General features: G+C 43.2%; 1 protein-coding gene across 6 annotated transcripts in view; it reads left to right on the forward strand.

Moving 5' to 3' along the window:
- Window positions 1-19,826, forward strand: part of CHD7 (chromodomain helicase DNA binding protein 7) — a 184,640-nt gene that overhangs the window by 61,396 nt on the left and 103,418 nt on the right. For 5 of the 6 annotated variants that reach the window (XM_080646130.1, XM_080646132.1, XM_080646131.1 and 2 more), the window contains exon 2: window positions 2,782-4,606. In XM_080646130.1, the coding sequence (XP_080502256.1) occupies window positions 2,960-4,606 (1,647 nt within the window). In that variant the 5' untranslated portion in view covers window positions 2,782-2,959. The remainder of the gene's footprint in view (window positions 1-2,781; window positions 4,607-19,826) is intronic. The other variant, XM_080646135.1, reaches the window with a different exon arrangement.

The raw sequence follows: 19,826 nt of genomic DNA on the forward strand, positions 1-19,826 counted from the left end.
ACACAGAAATGTAGATACTGAATATAGAGAAGGGAGCACCCTCCCCATTTAAAGGAGCTTTAAATGAACATCTTTGATAGAAACGAAATTATATGTTGCAGCTGTGACTTGGAAACGTGGGTATTCAAATGGTCTTGATCAAATTAAAAAAAGGCCAAAATAAATTAATTAGATTAGTTCAAATGAGAAATATGAAATCCAGCTACCAGATGGATTCCTAGCATAGTCGCCAGCCCAGTCTTGAGGTCAGAAAAGGGGCAGGCTGCGGTGGTGGCTGTCCGAGCAAGTGTGAGCCGCCTCTAATGACAGACTAAAGCCATAGATTTTGAACTTCTCTGCCCGGAGCTCACCTGATGGTGATCCCAGTTGTGGTGGGCAACGTGTTTACTTGATTCCAGGTAATGCTGTTGTTTTTCATGCCGCTGGCAAAGGGACTCTCAGCGAGCGGGAGGAGGGAAGTGGAAGCGCAAGTGTCAGGTAGGATTACTTTCAGCTAGGGTTGTGTTTTGTCCCTTCCCACGCCTGCAGGCAAGTTTTTTCCCCTTCTGCTCAACTCCCTCGCAGCTTCTCCTGGCTGTGCCTCTGCTCGGGTCAGAGGACCTGACCTTCCCTTGCCTCTGGGCTCCTTTCCCCTGGAGGTGCCTGGGAACCCTCTCCGGTCCAGAGCATTTCCTCCGCCACGCGTGGTAGACCCCAGAGGATGAGGCCCTTATCCTCGAAAAACAAGGCCATCCAGGACATAGAAGTAGACATTACCTTCCTTAAGCTAATTTGAAAGGTTATTTTGGGCAGTGGTTAGTCCGCACGACTGGTTTAAGCTGTTATCAAGTCCATTTCAGTATTTATTTCCTTGAAAGCTAGAATGAACCTTGAGTAAATGAAGACTGACCACTGAGGCTCTTTAGGAGTAAATTTAATTTATAAGTATTTGTTTTATTTGGCACTGGGGATTTTGATTCTCTTTCTTTTGGATTGTAAAGCAGGTGTGTAGTAAAGCAGCATGTCTGTAAATAAAATGGCTTTCGTGCTGCTCGTCTTATTTTCACCCACCTGGCCTCTGTTTTTTGGAGAAAGTACATCAGAAAATTCATGGCAGTTAGCGGCAGAGTGGGGAGACCTTTGACTTTCGCTGACAGCTGTCACCTGAACACTAGAGACCTAGAGACCCCTCAGGTGTTATGTCTGTAGTTCTGACAGCGAACGGGAATGTTGTTTACATTTTCTGTAAGCAAAATTCTCCCCTTGTTGGGAAGATGTTAGAATAGGGCAGGCAGAAACTGATTTTTTTATTGGTCTTATTGGTAAGTTCTCAGCAGTGCTGGGTGGCCCATTGTTCATCGTCATGCTCTCAGAGAAGTGAGTTGGTAGAATTTATGACTGAGCCTGTTTATAGCATCACTTTGGAAATTCTTCCATAGACATTGTTTTTTTCAGGTTGGGCAGAATCATACAATGCTTCATGTGCTCGTGAAAGAGGGGAAAAATGAGCTAAATTCCAAAGATGTTTAAAATTTCAGACATTTTTCCGATGTGAATTAGTTCTTTATTAAGTTGCTCATGTAATTAGCATTCAACAAAAATACTCTGTTTTGCTTGTTGAGACATTCTTTAAATCAGTTATTTTAATGGGACATAGAATCTTAGGAACTGTTTGAATTAAGTGCGGAGCATTAGATAGCGTGTAATGTGTGCTGTAAACACAGCATGCTGACGGTGTGCCTGCCCTCTTTCCCCCTACCTGCTCATGTCCTGCCTGCCTTGTCCCAGAAGAGGTTAAGATAAGGGTAGGGCTGCATGGATATTTTGAACTTCATTGTCCTAAAAGAATTTTCAGTTCTCACCAGTTTTAGGGAAAGTTTTCTGTTTCTCTTGGTGAGAACAGTCATGGTCCAGAAACTGCTCATGCAGCTAGAGTCTGTCTGAGTGGTCACATGGGCCCCTGTTTCATCACCAGGGCCCGGTGCCTCAGGGTGAATAACGAACCTGTGATTGGACTAACTCTGCCGCCAGTGTTGACCAGGAACGTGGTGGGCCCAGAGCCGCAAGCGAAATCAGTCCTCTTGGAGCATGGATGCTTTTCCACTGGTCCTTTCTTGTATATTCCTGCCATTAAATGTGATGAAATCATGAATTTATTATACTCTACAAACTTGCTTTCCAACATCGTTATGAACACTTTTTCACTCGACACCTCTGTTGCTGTTCCATAGTTGTATGTGGGCTGCAAATAACTAATTTGTACGAAATGACTGATTTTGGTATTTGTATAATCCTCTAGTCAATTTAACTAAGTTGAGCTTTTCACAGCCCTTGGTGCTGCGGCTGCTCATCTGATTATACCGCTCAGGGGAATACGGTGGAGGGCGGGCTGTTGGTAACCAGAGCATTTCCAGGGCTTTAGTTCAGCAGATGGGCTGCTTGGCTATATTCATACATCTGCTTGCCTGCTGTGGCAGCTGCTGCTGCTTCATGTTGTGTTCTTTTGTTCTGTTCCATCCAAGAATGGAATGCTAGGAAGTGTAGTGAATGGATTAATTTAAGGTTAAGGTTAGTGTTTTGCTTGCTTTCTAAGTAACCGATCATAATAACGCTTCTGGTAGAAGCTAATGAGTTTCTCTTAAAGTGAACTAGATTTAGAAAATACAGCTCGGCGAGGGGGCTAGATTAGTATTGTTGATGGAAACCAAATTCAAATGTGTAAAATACTGGCAGTTTCCGTCATTTGTTCCTAATTCTTTGTTTTCTTCCTTCCTCCCCCCCCTTCCTCCTCCCCCCTTCTAGGACCTATATCCAGACTTTGCCTGACACTGCGGGGTCCAAGAGAATTAAAGGAATATGGAATGACAGGAAGAAGATTAGTTGAGGATTACAGGCCTTGAGGACGAGCACCTCAGTGAAGAGAAGCACAGACAAGCTCCCGAGCTGTAGTTGGGAGGAAGGAGCCGCGTGTTGGAAGAAGATGGCGGATCCAGGAATGATGAGTCTCTTTGGCGAGGATGGGAATATTTTCAGTGAAGGCCTTGAAGGCCTTGGTGATTGTGGTTACCCTGAAAATCCAGTGAACCCCATGGGTCAGCAAATGCCCCTAGACCAGGGCTTTGCCTCTCTGCAGCCGTCCCTTCATCATCCCTCCCCTAATCAGAATCAAACCAAGCTGACCCATTTCGATCACTATAATCAGTATGAGCAGCAGAAGATGCACCTCCTGGACCAGCCGAGCAGGATGATGAACAGCGCCCCTGGGAACGGACTCGCGTCTCCTCACTCGCAGTACCACACCCCTCCTGTTCCTCAGGTCCCTCACAGCGGCAGCGGCGGCGGGCAGATGGGAGTCTACCCTGGCATGCAGAATGAAAGGCACGGGCAGTCCTTTGTGGACAGTGGCTCCATGTGGGGCCCTCGGGCTGTTCAGGTACCGGACCAGATACGAGCCCCCTACCAGCAGCCACCGCAGCCGGCTCCATCGGGGCCCCCCGCCCAGGGCCACCCTCAGCACATGCAGCAGATGGGCAGCTACATGGCACGTGGGGATTTTTCCATGCAGCAGCACGGGCAGCCGCCGCAGAGGATGAGCCAGTTTTCCCAAGGTCAAGAGGGCCTCAATCAGGGAAACCCTTTCATTGCCACCTCAGGACCCGGCCACCTGTCCCACGTGCCCCAGCAGAGTCCCAGCATGGCACCTTCCCTCCGTCACTCAGTGCAGCAGTTCCACCACCACCCCCCCACTGCTCTCCATGGGGAATCCGTTGCCCACAGTCCCAGATTCTCCCCTAATCCTCCTCCACAAGGGGCTGTCAGGCCGCAAACCCTTAACTTTAGTTCTCGGAGCCAGACAGTCCCCTCACCTACTATAAACAACTCAGGGCAGTATTCTCGATATCCTTACAGTAACCTAAATCAGGGATTAGTTAACAATACAGGGATGAATCAAAATTTAGGCCTTACAAATAATACTCCAATGAATCAGTCCGTACCCAGATACCCCAATGCTGTAGGATTCCCATCAAACAGTGGTCAAGGACTAATGCACCAGCAGCCCATCCACCCCAGTGGCTCACTTAACCAAATGAACACACAAACTATGCATCCTTCACAGCCTCAGGGAACTTACGCCTCTCCACCTCCCATGTCACCCATGAAAGCAATGAGTAATCCGGCAGGTACTCCTCCTCCGCAAGTCAGGCCCGGAAGTGCTGGGATACCAATGGAAGTTGGCAGTTATCCAAATATGCCCCACCCTCCGCCGTCTCACCAGCCCCCTGGTGCCATGGGAATTGGACAGAGGAATATGGGCCCCAGAAACATGCAGCCGTCTCGTCCGTTTATGGGCATGTCCTCAGCACCAAGGGAGCTGGCCGGGCACATGAGACCAAATGGTTGCCCCAGTGTTGGCCTTGCAGATCCACAAGCAATCCAGGAGCGGCTGCTACCTGGCCAGCAGCACCCTGGTCAGCAGCCGTCTTTTCAGCAGTTGCCAACCTGCCCTCCGATGCAGCCCCACCCGGGCTTGCACCACCAGTCTTCACCCCCACACCCGCATCACCAGCCTTGGGCACAGCTCCACCCATCACCCCAGAACACCCCGCAGAAAGTGCCTGTGCCTCAGGTAAGGGAATGCTGATCCTGCCTGCCTTGTGGTATGAAATGTAACTCGGTGAACTTACCTAATAGAATGTTCCTTTGCACTTCACAAAAAGCATTTTCATGATGAGAGCCTTATTTTTATCTTGTTAAGCTGCCCCAGAATCTCCTTTTTTTTCCTATTGCTCCCTTTATTTACTCTGTCACTTACTGGCTTATGCATTTATTCACTTATTCAAAAAGTCCTGAATCCTCCTGTCCCAGGAATTGTCTAGATGCTGAGAATGCCAAGTTAAAGAAGTGCAGGTCCCTCCCTACAAGGTCTGTTCTCACTATCCACAGGGAGGTGGACTTTGGATTCAGGACACATGTCTTTTTCTTCTCCTGTTCTTTCTGTTTCTATCTTCCTCTCTGGTTTTAAAGGACATAAAACTTTGCAGTTTTATGTGTTTGTGGTAGTCCCTCCCACCTCTTTTAGAAAATTATAATTTTTTTCCCTTGGGAAGCTGCAAACTGTGTTCTGTAATACTTCTTTTACCAACTGTTGAATGTTAGTGTGAATTTAAATTGCAAACTGTAGAAAATCAAAGTAACCAATAACCCACAGAAAGTGCTTGGTCTCTAAGGGACTTGGGTCCCCAGCACTGAGACAGGATTCTTCCTCCTTGTAAGCTGGGATTTTTGTTATCCTATAGAATTTATAAGCAGACAGCTTTAAGTTTCACGCTCTAGCATTCACAAAGACATCTTTCTCTTATAAGTGTTGGTGTTTTTGCCCTAGGTCTGGGAAAAATAAACTAATGTCTATGTGTACAGGTTATTCCCAGTGCTAGTCAAAAGCACGTATTGATCTCCCACTATGATTGCAACTCTGAGTTTGGATGGCACAGTAGGTGATGTTAGAGCTGGAAGACACAATGCTTGTTCTTAATGAACTTGAATCAGTTTGGGGAAATATGGCCAACATGTAAAAATACAAAGAGTGAGAGAGCACACATGATGATGTGACGAGTATCCAGGGGGGTGCATGAGGGCGCTTGGAATTTGGCTGGGACTTAGCCATGGAGAGTTCACCCACTGAGGATGGCATTTCGGGTCGGGGGATGATTGGTTAAATGGGGCAGCGGAAGTCAAGCTTGCTGCAGGGCAGGGCCAGGTCTGGTATTCTGTTGTAAGGAATTTAGACTTCAGAGGGCAGCCAGTGAAATCAATTAGACAGTCCACAGGATGGCTGGGGGACCAGAAAATGAGTTGTGAGCCTGTGATCAAGGCCTGTGAGGACAGTTTAGACCAGGGATCAGGGAGTGGGACAGAAGGGATTGAAGCAATGTGAAAGTAAAAGGGGTTTGGTCAGGAAACAAAGCCTTTTGGGGCATCACATCTGAGGAGGCATTTATTTTATCATTTTAATATATTTTTATTTATTGATGAGAGAGAGAGAGAGAGAGAGAGAGAGAGATCAGTTTGTTGTTATACATATTTATGCATTCATTGGTTGATTCTTGTATGTGCCCTGACCGGAGATCGAACCTGCAACCTTGGGGTATTGAGACGACACTCTAACCAGCTGAACTACCCGGCCAGGGCTTGGAGAGGCATTTAGAACAGACTCATAAGGTTCAGCTACAGGGGATTGGGGGTGAGATACAAGACGAGAGATAACAAGACTCAGGAAGTGGGAGTCAGGAAACCTCAGAACACAGGGCATGTAGGGACTTGGGGAAGCCACCCTCAGAGGTCAGGGATTCTCAGGAGGAGCCACGAGCTCAGTGGGAGCCGCCCTGCTCGCTGCCTGTGAGAGCGGCTTCCTGTCTCCTCCTAACCTGCGGCCCAGCGGGGAAGGCTTCTGGGACCTGTGGTTCCTGAACCATCAGAAAGGGGAGGTGAGAAAGGTGGTCTGACAAGATGCTGGAGCAGAGGGCCTCAGGAAAACAAGGGCAAAGGAAGGAATGGAGAAGACTTTGTTTTCCTTTATCTCAGCTTCACAGCAAAATGTCCTTCAAAATTGACCAAAGTGCTGTCCTTGAGGCCTGCTCTCCCTGAAGCCTATGGACCTGAGTGGCTTCCAGGGCAGAAATGAATGTGACCTCCTTTCCAGGAATTACTATTTTTTAAAAAATTATTTCACTTCATCTTTTGTTAATCCTCACCTGAGGATATTTTCCCCCATTAATTGTGTGTGTGTTTTTGTTTGTTTGTTTGTTTTTTTGTGAGAGAGAGAGTGGAAGGGAAGGAGGGAGAGAGAGAGAGAAACACTGATGTGAGAGAGACACATTGATTGGTGGTCTCCTGCATGTGCCCTGACCGGGGGCCCAGGGAATCAAACCTGCAACCTAGGTACATGCCCTTCACTGGGAATTGAACCCTAGACCCTTTGGTGGGTGGGCCAATGCTGTATCCACTGAACCACACCAGCCAGGACCAGAAATCATTCTTTTCTTATTCCTCGGGAAGTTTCTTGTTAAGCAGTCTTTTCAGAGCAGTGGTTCTAGATTTGTCTTTGTCCCAGCCCAGCATCTTCTCATTTCACGGGACAGCAAGCACAGGTTGAGGGAGACCCCTGTGAATATAATCTTATTCCTGGACGAGAATTGTAGATCTCAGCTTTCCCAAGTGTTGAGAGTGCAAATATCTCAGCGGGCACGTCAGAGGATGAATGTGAGTGTGTGGTGTTATGTCATTGAACACTGCAGGGTCTCTGTGCTGTGTGCTGCCAGATGCTTTTTCTCCAGCTCCAACTTCTCGAGTGTGCCACTATAGATAAACTCGGGCCTGAATAAGGGATATAAACAAGTACATTGAAGTATTTTCATTATAAGTTCAGTTGCATTCTTCAAATTTCACTCATGACATTTGCTTTTTTATTTCTGCTTAACTGTTCATCCTCTTCAGATTTTGAAGCTCTCAGTTCTGAGAATAATACTGGGGAGGTGTAAAGTCTTGGGAGGAGCATAGACTTCAAACTCAGAAAAGTGTTTGAATCCCAGCTCTCCTGCTTATTGGCATGGGGGCCTTGGGCAACATACTTAACCTCTCTGAATGTCAGATTCTTCCTCAGTAAAACAGTACCCACACCAAAGGGTGTTGAGTAGGGTGATAAATACCACGTGCCTGGTATTATGTCCAGTCTGTGGTGTATATGCATATGTTAATTCTCTAGGTTTAATTTCTGACCTCCTGCAATGCAAGCTTAACTTATAATTATGCAATTTCACATGTAAATACAATGTAAAATTACTTTTATTTTTAAGGAACAAGTTAATGTTATGAAATACAGCCTTAGTTATAAAACACTAAATTTGATTTGGGCAAATATTACCCCCCACCCCACCCCCAGCACATGTTGCTGGGTGAGATGAGGATAATGATATGTAATTCAAAATGCTGTCACAGAATCCTAAAGCCTCTCTTTCCCTGTGAACGACTCATATTCTACTCTAGTAGATATATCTATCTAATCACATTTTGCTCTTAGAACTACAAAAATTATTTTGCAGTTGATATATGACAGAATGGTGGTTGAAAAACCAGAGCAGGTTGAAATACTGAGGCATTGTGCTGAAGAATCACAATTAGATAGGCTCATTAACGTTTTCATCGTGAGTTCACTTTTCAAAAATAGAAGTTTTTAAAATGTTTCATGGCCTCTGAATAGATATTTTCTAAATTATATACCATGATGAAGTATGTTTTAAAAAAATATATATTTTTATTGATTTCAGAGAGGAAAGGAGAGGGAGAGAGAGATAGAAACATCAATGATGCGAGAGAATCATTCATTGGCTGCCTCCTTCATGTCCCACATTGGGGATGGAGCCCATTCCTCGGGCATGTGCCCTGACTTGGAATCAAACGATGACCTTCTGGTTCATAGCCCAACCACTGAGCCACACAGGCCGGGCTAAAAATAAATTTAACTTTATATGGAAAAGTCAACAAAGGAAAACATGAGAACAGAAAGGTCAGAGTTCACCAGTCTGTAATGTTAATTGTGGTGCATGGACATATTTAATGGGAGCTCAGACTGTCCTCATTACTGATAAAATTTATAGGGGAAAAAGTCTAGCTTATGTTATTTTCAATAGTTGATCAGGCCAGTGGCTCCTGAACCTTTTCATCTCAGACCCCTTTATACTCTTAAAAATTATTGAGGACTCCAAAGATCCTTTGCTTATGTGGTTTATATATGTTGATATTAACTATCTTAGAAACTTAAACTGAGGACAATTTGAAATATTTATTCAGTAATTGTTTAAAAATAATAAACCACTGTTAACATAAATAATAATCTTTAAATGAAAAATAACTTAATTAATAGCATTATTTTGTATTTGCTTCTTTGTACAGTCTGCATGCAGGCCATGAGCCTTTGGAAAAGTCCACTTACATTCAGAGAGAATGAGAGTGAAAGGCAAATCACATCTCAGTGTCACTGTGAAACCAGTTCTGAGCTCACAGCCCTGAGAGCCCCAGCCCACTCTGAGAGCCAGCCTGAGGATGGAGGGAAGAGTGCAGGCTTTGGAGTAGAAGCACCGCCAACTGGTTACTGACCCTGTGACCTTGGGCAGGTTACTTAACCTCAGGGCCTCGATTGCACTATCTCTCAGAGTGAGGGTTGATATGCTTTTCTGGTTAGAAGCAAAGTGAGATTAGCAATAACTGTCTTTTCACTTAACATGGGAGACACATTATCATAGGCACATGCTCAGAATTGCTTGTTGCAAAGTTTAAAAATAATCTCAAGCAGTTATTTTAGTGTTAACTATTGTGAGAGTTTAACTTCATTTTCATTTGTGGGGGAAGAGGTGGTACAGGCAGGCATCTCCAGCAAAAGCTGTAAAGACCAACACTGCATGCTCTGGGGGCAGCTCCACACCAAGTCGTGTGTGGACGAGGCTGAGGAGGGTATTCTGGGTTAAGTGATGTCTTGGCTGCTGTGAAGGAGAGGTTTGAGTTGGGAGGAAGATGGGTTAAGGGGGGGGGAAAAAGAGTCTCAGGCTTAGGAATAGGGGCAGGGGTGAGAGAAGGCTGCATGATCGGATTCCTGTGGGGCCTTGTTAGTCATGGTGAGACGCTTAGACCAGGTCCCATGTCTGGCAGGCTTTTGGCACACGCTTTGCAGCAGCTGAAGAGCAGTTGAGAACAGAGAATGGGGCCTTTATCATGCATGGGAGATGGAGGAGAGAACACTTGGAAGAGCTTGTCTGAGAAAGACGGGTTAAGTGGATTGTCCTGGGGGTGATAGGCAAATCCCCGAGTTTCTGAATAACTTACACTGCACAGGTCTACACAGGTATCTCAGTTCATGAATTACACTCTCCGATGAGCAAGTTCTTGAAGTATTTTTAGAATCTTCAACATTACATATATTTTGGATACACTTGTGCCCCTTTCATTAATTTGGTCCTGAAATCTAGTTGTGTTGTAGGAGAACAGAAGCAGAAAAAATATTTCAGGACCATTGAGATTGAGGTGCTAGGTAATAATTTCTCTGTGTCTCAATTTTCCCATAAGGGATTACTAAGAAAAGACCTAGCAGGGGTCCTCAAACTACGGCCCGCGGGCCACATGCGGCCCGCTGAGGACATTTATCTGGCCTGCTGGGTGCCGCTGCCTGTCCTGCTTAGCAGCTGACTCGTTCCGGGCCCGCAGTGCGCATAGGAATTTGTTCATAGTTGTTGTTTTTTTAAACTATAGTCTGGCCCTCCAACGGTCTGAGGGAGAGTGAACTGGCCCCCTGTTTAAAAAGTTTGAGGACCCCTGACCTAGAGGAATCATGGGTGCAACTTTTCCAGTTCTTTGTCTTTCCATGATGTCTTATGAATTTCTTTAAAAAAATAGCCTTTTAAAGAAATTCATAAGAGTTTCATAAGAAATTCAGGGAAAACTTTTTTTCCTGGCAAATGTCAAGTAGACTCAATATTCTACTGGAATTCTCTAATTTCACCCAGTAGGTACAGAATTCCAGATATGAGTATAGTAATTGGCAACAACTTAATAAATTTTATGGAGAAAATGTTCATGCATCTCAAGCTCCATTTTGCAAATTGTGATCAGAAAGTAGAGAAAACGGCCTTTTGAGTAGAAAGTAGATGTATCTCTATGAATACCACTCTTGACATACTTATACTTTCACATGTCTGAAGATGTCTGGTGGAAATGGGGAAAACAAAATAATTTCTGTAATGCCCATGGCATTCAGAGCTGTTCAGAGAACAGGCCCCCACCGTGAGACGTCGGTGGAACAGGCTGCTCCTCCAGTGCTCACAGAGGGACGTGGGAGAGGTCTCTGCTTTTTCCACATATTGGTGGCTCCCTGGTTATTTGTTCATGTGTCTTTTCATGTCTTTTTGTTTTGTAAAAGAGTATTGTTTTCTGCAACTATCAAAAATATTGTGGGTAATAAGAAGTTAGTCTTTTAAAGTTTACTTTCAAAGCCATTTTTCAGTACTGCATTTTAATCTTGTATCTTGGTTGCCTTTGTTCAACTACACGAAAGAAATATGTGTTGAGTGTCCGTTAGGTGCCAAGCACTGTATTGAGGGCAAAGATTGGTGATGTGGTGGGAGGCAGTGAGGATTAAAGGCCTTCACTGAGAGAGGGGTTGGGAGTTTTTATTTCAGTATAATCTTCAGGCTGTCATTTCTTTCTGTCCCTCCCATGTTCTAGACAAGTGTTATCCCACTGGAATAGAGTGGGAGTCGCAAGTGCAAACCACAAGTGCAACCTTTATGCATTATGTTAACATTTTTAGTAGTGGCATAAAAACGAGAGAAAGAAACTGGTACAACTAATTTTAATAATATATTTAAACAACCCAGTATATCCAAGATATTATTCCAACACATCATCAGTGAAGACAGTCACGAGAGAGATAATTAGTGCAGGTGTTTGAAATGTAGCGTGTGTGTTACATGTGGAGCCCGTCGGTGTGGTGGGGCTGCCCTATGAGCAGCAGTGCTGGCTCTTTCCAGAGCCCTTGCTTCACATTCTTTTTGAAAACAAGTCTGAGTGTAAGTAAATCTGTGCAAATAAACACATTTAAAATTGTTCAGTCTGATTACAACAGTCAACCTCTATGACAGGTCCCAGTACCCTCCTTGTAAGGTTGGGAAAGTAGAAGCATTTTATAAGGTATCAACAACACATACAGTGTTTTGAGGGGGGTGTGTTGTATGGGTCTTGGTTCATGAAAAGATAAATTAGTGAAGTGAAATCCTATTTGTTTGGATTTCAAAGAATGCATTCTGTCTTTTCTGTTGTCTTGTAGGAAAAAAGTAGCCAGCTTCTCTGAAAGTTGGATTACCATTTTCTTTCTTTTTTTTTTTTTAAAAATATATTTTATTGATTTTTTACAGAGAGGAAGGGAGAGGAATAGAGAGTTAGAAACATCGATGAGAGAGAAACATCGATCAGCTGCCTCCTGCACACCTCCCACTGGGGATGTGCCCGCAACCAAGGTACATGCCCTTGACCGGAATCGAACCCGGGACCCTTGAGTCCGCAGGCCAACGCTCTATCCACTGAGCCAAACCGGTTTCGGCTGGATTACCATTTTCAAGATTTTGGTTTCTCGTGGGTTTTGGAAACTTTTAGTAGTTACTTAGTAGTTATGTTTTCCCCTCTAACTCAGAATCTCTCTTTGCCTCTATGCCACTAATTTTTGTTTCTTGAAATTGGTTCTCCGAGGATAAGGGAGAAAACCTTCATTTTTACTATTACACTTGTGCATCCTCTCTCCATTTTTTTTCTTTCAGCCTTTTCTGTCTGCTGTTGCTTCATTTTATTGACCACTCAAAAGGCAGTATCTGGTCCTGCAGAGCAGTAGTTAGCTGGGGAGGGAGAATTGGGAAGTGGGTTAGGGAGACAAGTAGGGGAAAAGCATTGCTAGACCTAACTAGAAGAATTTACCTTAATCTTGACATCTAAATACTATTCTCCCTTCTTAGTAGTTACAGCTGTCAATCTATAATCTCTAACCGCAAAGAGATTGCTCTTATTCTTCCTTTGTTACTGGATGCAGTTCTTTTATCAGCGAAGGAAGTCCGTAGCAAACGTGTGCTTTTGCCTTGCAAAACTCGAGTAGGTGATGGTGCACCACCATGAGAAAGGTTTCATTTTTAAAAAATAGGAGAACCTTCTAGGGCCTGACACTAGGGGTGGTGGTGGTAGGAAATTTAAAGGAACTTGACAAAATGCCAGGGAATTAACATTATTTTAAGAACTCAAAAGTCAACACAGGTACAGAGCACTCATCATCCTGCTTGCTTTTTCCTGTTTTAGGTTAGATGATGAGAGTAATCACCAGGTAAGGCCGGAAGGCATGTTCTTCCGTCTTATTTTGGTGATCGAATCAAAGTTATTTGGAGGAAACATGCTTTTTTTTTTTTTTTTTAATGCTTGCTAATGAGCGTATTTCTGATCTGCTTTATAGTACATTTGGCCTGTTCTCCTCTACTGCCTTCTGTGTTTAATACAGATTCCAGGAGAACTTTTAGACTTTTAACACTAACCGTGTGAGAATCAAAACAATTGTTTTAAGCTGTATGCCAGAGGTATTGATCTTGAGAGTTTTTGATTTGTTTGTTTGCTTTGGCCATAGGCCTAAAGAGTTAGAATATTGAGGAAGTGCAAGTAGTGATGTTGGAAACTTTGTTAAGAGTTTCTTGAATGGCATTCTAACTTGAGCCCTTCCTATTTCTTCATGGGCTGGTGGAGCAAGTTTGCAGCCTTAGTGTGAGAATCCCACCCTCACCCGTTTGTGACATCCCTGCCTCTTGCTCAGGGACTCAGAGCATCACAGGGTGGATGTCCCTGCTAGTGAATAAGCAAGAACTTTTAGATTATTCTTTTTCTGAAACATTTTTTCAAGTTATGTTTCTGAATGTGTTCTTTAATGCTCTTTAATGTGTATAGTCTTAAAGTTTTTATTGAATGTAGAACTATTTGAAATTAAAGTTCAATGTTTAGATCATGCTTCTTGATGGACTCATATCCTGAACATTCTCTTTAACTTAAAAAAGATCATATAAAACCACGGGATTATTCAGAGTTATGATGTGTTTGTTTTGGTGTTAATGTTAAAAACACGTCAAAATCATCGATCAGCATGAAGATATGGCTAAACTTTAATATCATGGTGCAGGTTGACAGAAATGGGCACAGGCGACTAATGGAGAATTTACCTTAATCTTGACTTTTAATGTTATTTTCCATCCTCTGTAGTTACAGGTGTAAATCCACAGGTAATCTGAAAAGTAACCACGGGCAGAAGTAGACCTGGGGCCATAACCAAGTAGAATGTGTCTATGTGGCTTTAAAATGGCCCATCACCAAGCTAACACTAGTTTTGGCCACTCCATTCTTGCAAAGACTTTTTCACAAAGGAGCGCTGTTGAAATGCATGGAGGCAGACCTTGGATTAAAGGAGACAAGTGAGAGTTCTTTAGGGGAAAAGTTTGATGATGAAGTAAGGAGTTAAAGTAGTATTTCGTTTTTATCGGCTAGTTGCTGCATGTTTTCTCTTTAATGATCCTCATCGAAACAGTGGGGAATGTTAACAGAGCTCACTCATCCTCCACGCTGGGGGCAGATGCCATGGAGGTTCAGTGTCAACCTCTACAGGTGTCTCTGTTACTTGGAAGTAATGGTAGAAGACTTAGCTAAATGAAGGAAATATTCCAGAGTCCAGTTTTGGAAAATGTCTGCCCTTAGAGCCAACTTTAAAGCTCAGAGCTCTAGTTTTTGCAAGAAAGTTAAAAACCAATAGTTACATATGAATAAGGTTTCTAAGTTAGGGTGTCATTGGTGAAGAGGAGAAAAAAGAAGCCCAGTTAGAGACTACTCATTCATAGAACAACAATGAGCCAAATCATAAGATCAATCTTGATAAGTTTTTCTCACTGAAGACTTGAATGAAAATCTTTTCAACTCCATGCCATGTTAGATGCTAGAGTCGTACTTCATATTCAATATAAATTAAATTATAAGGCTAAATTTAATGGGAAGAGGTGAGTATCAGCTTACTTGAATCATTTAGTGTTTCCTTTGTCATTTCTTAAGCGCCTCTCACCTCTGTTGTTCTGTCCACTGGGCCACACACTAAGTGGCTAGCTGGGGCGCTGCCCGTCCATGGAGGAGGCAGTGCGGATTGGCGAGACCATGGGCTTCAGAGGCACAAGAACTGCATTTGAATCTCAGGCTTCCAAACTTTTGCTAACTCAAAACACTGGATACTTAACGTCCCTGAGCCTTAGTTTCCTGAGGATAATAATGGTGCCAGTTGCACAGATTATTAGAATTAAATGAGATAATGGCTGTAAAGTTTTTATCACAGTGTCTGGCATACAATAAATCCCCAATGAGTGTTAATTATTTTATTATAACTTCTGTTAATGAGGTTGTTGAAATGAGCCATTGGAATCTAGTCTTCCTCCCCTTCTCTTTCACCTTAAAGTAAAAAAACTTTTCCTAATTTTGTAAAACAGAACATTATATATCAGTGCCTTAAAAATCAATTTATCAGATTCTCTGTAAGGCAAAAAAAAATTCATAAGATTTTTATTGGGGGAGGAGGGAGAGACACACCAAAATTTCTGTCACACTACTATACTTCTTTTTCATTGAGTCTCTAGGAAATGAGAATGCTATATATAAAATATCAACTATTTTCTCAGTGTTTAATGTCTTCCTAGTGTTGATCAAGGTGAACATCATCACTTAGTTTTTAGAAACTTCAAGCAGCAGGGGTTAAGGTGACATCCTGTTTTGTATTGCAAAGGAGGCTCGCCAGTGTCCCCTCCAGTATGAAAGGGGCTAACCGACTGAACTTGTATATAGACCTAGTTACAGTAAATCTTCGTTAAATGTAAACTTAAACACAAACTCAGTGATCGACTTCACCCTCTTTTTTAACAGCATCCTCCTGTATTTTCATACTGTGCTCTCACACACCTTCAGATGATACTATAATTTTGTTTAATAAGCGGATTCCTGCTGAGTAGTACCCATGGCAATTTTGAACTAAGTTGGTTTGTGAGGGTCATACCATTTTTTAAAAGTAACCATACACTTTAAAGTAAGACGGCCACAGAAGAAGATAAAAAACGATTATTGCAGTTTGATTTACTAGCAATTTTTTTTTTTAATTGCCAAAGAAGGTGATTCACATTTTTGAGTATGTGAGACTTACAATTTTGGAGACAATTTTTATGCAACTCATAACACTGTTGCCATTTTAAAAAGCTCATTATTTAGAACTGTCTAAAGTTAGAGTTAAGGGACTCCTGTTAGAATGAGCCTTGAGCACATGGTTTTGTCTTCAGGAAAGATGGCAGTTATATCTTTGCTCCAATTTGAATATAAAGGAAAGCCCTTTTGTTTATCATCTTCAAACTTTATACACTACAGTTATTCCTTTTTATTTATTTATTTTCAATAAACTAAGATTTATCTCTCTGCTTTTTAAAACAAACAAACCGTGAATTAAGTGGAGGAAAGGTATAAAGAAAAATGTAACTCCATTAAAAAACACACACCACATGACATTTAAAAAAATTGTTGACACTATTAAAGATGTCCCTTATCCCCCACCCCTCTTTGCCCACCTTCACCCAGCCTCCACCAACTATATGAGGAATATAATGAACAAAAACACATGGCACTTTCAATATTCCTTGAAAAAGCATCATGTGGCGATTGACAGACTCCATTTCGTGGCCTCATCACCTCCCTCATACTATCCCAGGAAACAAAAAGGGACCCATGACTGACTTTAACAAGGCTCTCCCCTCTGGCTGAATAAGGGTTGCAAATGGAAGCTACCTGGAGATGCAAATAATTATAAAATGCACAAACTTTATAAACTGGAGTTTTACAATTCTCCTTCTGATCTGTGCAATTGAGACAATCCAGCAAATATTATAAAGCCACAAGTCAGTATATCACAACTTAATCATGCACACAGCCCATCAACTCTCCACTCATGCAGATCCAGGTTCCCCTTCTTTCTCCCCTTCTATGTCTGTCTGTCTGTTTGTGCCTCTCTCTTTCCTCCACTGTTGTCCTTTCTTGTGTCCCCCTCACTCTCTTCCCCCTTTCTCTGTTCCTTTTCCTACATTTACTCTGTGAAACTCCTGAAACCCATTTCACCTTTAGTTGCTTTCTCTCCAATCTTTCTGATTGCTCCACATCACCATATATTTCTGCCTCTTTTAAAAATTTATTTAAAAATATTTTTATTTATTTCAGAGAGGAAGAGAGAAAGAAACATCAGTGATGAGAGAGAATCATTGATTGGCTGCCTCCTGCACGCCCCACACTGGGGATGGAGCCCAGAACCTGGGCATGTGCCCTGACCAGGAATCGAACCGTAACCTCCTGGTTCACAGGTGGATGCTCAACCACCGAGCCAGGCCAGCCAGACTATTTCTGCCTCTTTCTCCCCAATCCCGTGTCCCCCTTTGCACCCATTACCTTCTGTCTTTCTTGTTACACGCCCGTGGGCCTCACAGGCACCCCCAGCTGGCTGAGCTCTCAGGGCTGCTCCTCCCCTGCTCTGGCTTCCCATCAGTTCCCGACTTGGTGTCCACCCTTCTTCTCCTAACCCTTCTCTCCCTCCCAAGTGCCTTGTCCACTGAGGTCCTCACTTATACTAACCAAGGGCCCCTCTCCCTTTTTGCTTCTGTTCACCTCTGGAGCGGGCCCCTTTCGTCCTATTTCGTTCCAGGGTAGCTCTGTCCAGTGGAATTTTTGGGGATGATGGAAGTGTTCTCTGCCCTGTCCCTATTTTCTTTCTCCTCTTGCTCCTTTCCCGGCATGAGCTTTACAAGTCCCTCCCACATCCTGGATCTTTCCTCTTTCTGTGGACTCCTCACTGATCACATGTCCATTTCTCTCACGCCCTTTCTTTCTCAGGGTCCTCACCCCTAGTCCCTCCGCCCCCACACCACTCCCCGGGGGGGGGGGGGGAGGTGACCTCCTCTTGTCACACCCCACCAAAGAGGGTGCTCTTCCTGGCATCGGGACTTGCATTAAATGGGTGTGTGGGGGGGGGGGGAGGTTTGATATCTGCAGAATCCTAGGCCCCAGAGCAATCGGCCTCTGTGGACGCAGAGGGTTCGGGTCCATCGCCCAGGACTTGGGATGGTGCAGGGTGGGAGGGCCAGGGGAGCGCTGGCTAATGGCCCGCAGGTGGGGGGACCTCAGATGGGACAGCGCCGGCAAGAGTTTAACCAGAAACCAATGTGGATGTCCAGTGGGCTGTGAAGCGGTCAGGGTCAGGGAGCCACGGCTCACCAGTCGCCCACCAGGATGCGGCTCCGCAGGAGGCGCTGTGCGGGGAGTTCAGTGCCCGCCACCCTTGGGCTCCAGGTGCGTAGGGCGCCGCCCAGGTGCAGGTTTGCTTGCTTTAAACCTGAAGGATCCGGGCGTGACCTTAGCTCTGCGCCTACACTTCCAGGTCTGCTCATTTTCCCCCTTTTAATATATTGATGAAAGAAAAACGAGATTGGCCCTAGCTGGTTTGGCTCAGTGGATAGAGCGTCATGTCAGCCTGAGAACTGAAGGGTCGCAGGTTCGATTCCGGTCAAGGGCATATGCCCGGGTTGCGGGATCGATCCCCATTGTGGGGTGTACAGGAGGCAGCCGGTCAATGATCCTCTTTCATCATTGATGTTCCTGTCTCTCTTCCCTCTCCCTTCCTCTCTGAAATCAATAAAAATATATTAAGAAAAAGAAAAACGAGATTGAAAAAACAACAGTAAATCACTTAGTTATCCAATGTCCATCAGAAATGATGTATTTAGTAACTATCACATATGGTGTTTTTATATTTTATCTTATTGAACCGTAATCTGCACACTGTGTATGAAATGAAACCCCCCACTCCCTTCCTATTATGTAACTACTGGTGTGGTTGCAACCCAGGCCTTTCATAGTCTTTCCTTTAATTCCAGGTTGAGGGATTAAAAACCCCTTGTAAATATACTTACCTGAATACTGAAGTTTGTCAGAAAGTACATAATATTTTCCAAGTTATTTTTAAAAGAAATTTTGCCGTTTTCTTTGATATCACATTAATGTGTCTATAGAAGATGTAACTTTTGTGTGATGATGAGACTTAGATATTTGCTCTGTCCAGTAGCCATCAGCAACACATGGCTATTGAGCACCAGAAATGAGGCAAGCGAGAATAAGTAACTGAAGCTTTAATCTTTCAAAAATTTTAACTAAATTTAAATAGCTCAGGTATAATCAAACAAGACAAGTTATTTAAATCATCAGAAAATAAGAGGTAGAATACAACTAGAACTAGAAAAGAGCCTTTTGTTGTTTGGATAAACTTTGTGTTTCTACTCATATTCTCTCTCACTTCTTACCAGATGGCCTTAAAACTATGGATAAATACCCTGTATCTTTTGGCACTGCTAGGTGGTGATAGAATATAGTGATCTGCACGTGGTAACACTGACACAATTCACTTTGTTATTTTTGGAATAAATCTCTGCTGTGTAGCAGCCAATTTGTTGCTAAACACAGCATGCTTTTTAAAGTAATGTGAATAGTGTCTTGTTTTAAAGTATAAGTGATATTTCAGAAAGTTATTGTTTTAATCCCCCCCCCCAAAGGAGTCCCCATTACAAATGCTTCGTATAAAGCATGTGTTATTATTTGGTTTCAAAGTTAAAGGCTATCACAGTTGATAAAATTGTTTTATTTTCCTTGAAAAAGATTTCTCTTAAATTCAACCTCCTCATTCCCAGAAGAAAAAATATTGAAAATATTTTCTCAAGTGCTTATTGACAGCTATATCTTGCTTATTGGTTGCTAAGCTTCACTTTCCATATTTCCAGGTCAGTGTGTATGTATGTATGGATCTCTTGATCAGAAGGCACACGTGTTTTTATTGGGTATTGAAGACAAGCAGGGAAATGTTAGTTGTCCTAACATGTTGCTTTAGAATGAATTAGTACTATATTAAGATTGATATTATTGACTCCAAATTTTATAATATATGATTAGTGGCAGAGGGTAAATTAAATTAATACAAATTTAGGTTGTAGTCCTTAGTTGATATTTTTCCAAAAGGACTTGAGAAATTCTGACAAAAGGGCGTGTGTGTGTGTGTGTGTGTGTGTGTGTGTGTGTGTGTAATGGAAACAAGAACTCTGGTCCTGGAATGGAAGAGCAAGGGATTATGCCAATTATGGCCTTGGTTGCTGGGACTAAGAATGAACTTATAATTT

Source organism: Plecotus auritus (assembly GCF_963455305.1).
Source record: "Plecotus auritus genome assembly, chromosome: 11".
NCBI lineage: Eukaryota > Metazoa > Chordata > Mammalia > Chiroptera > Vespertilionidae > Plecotus > Plecotus auritus.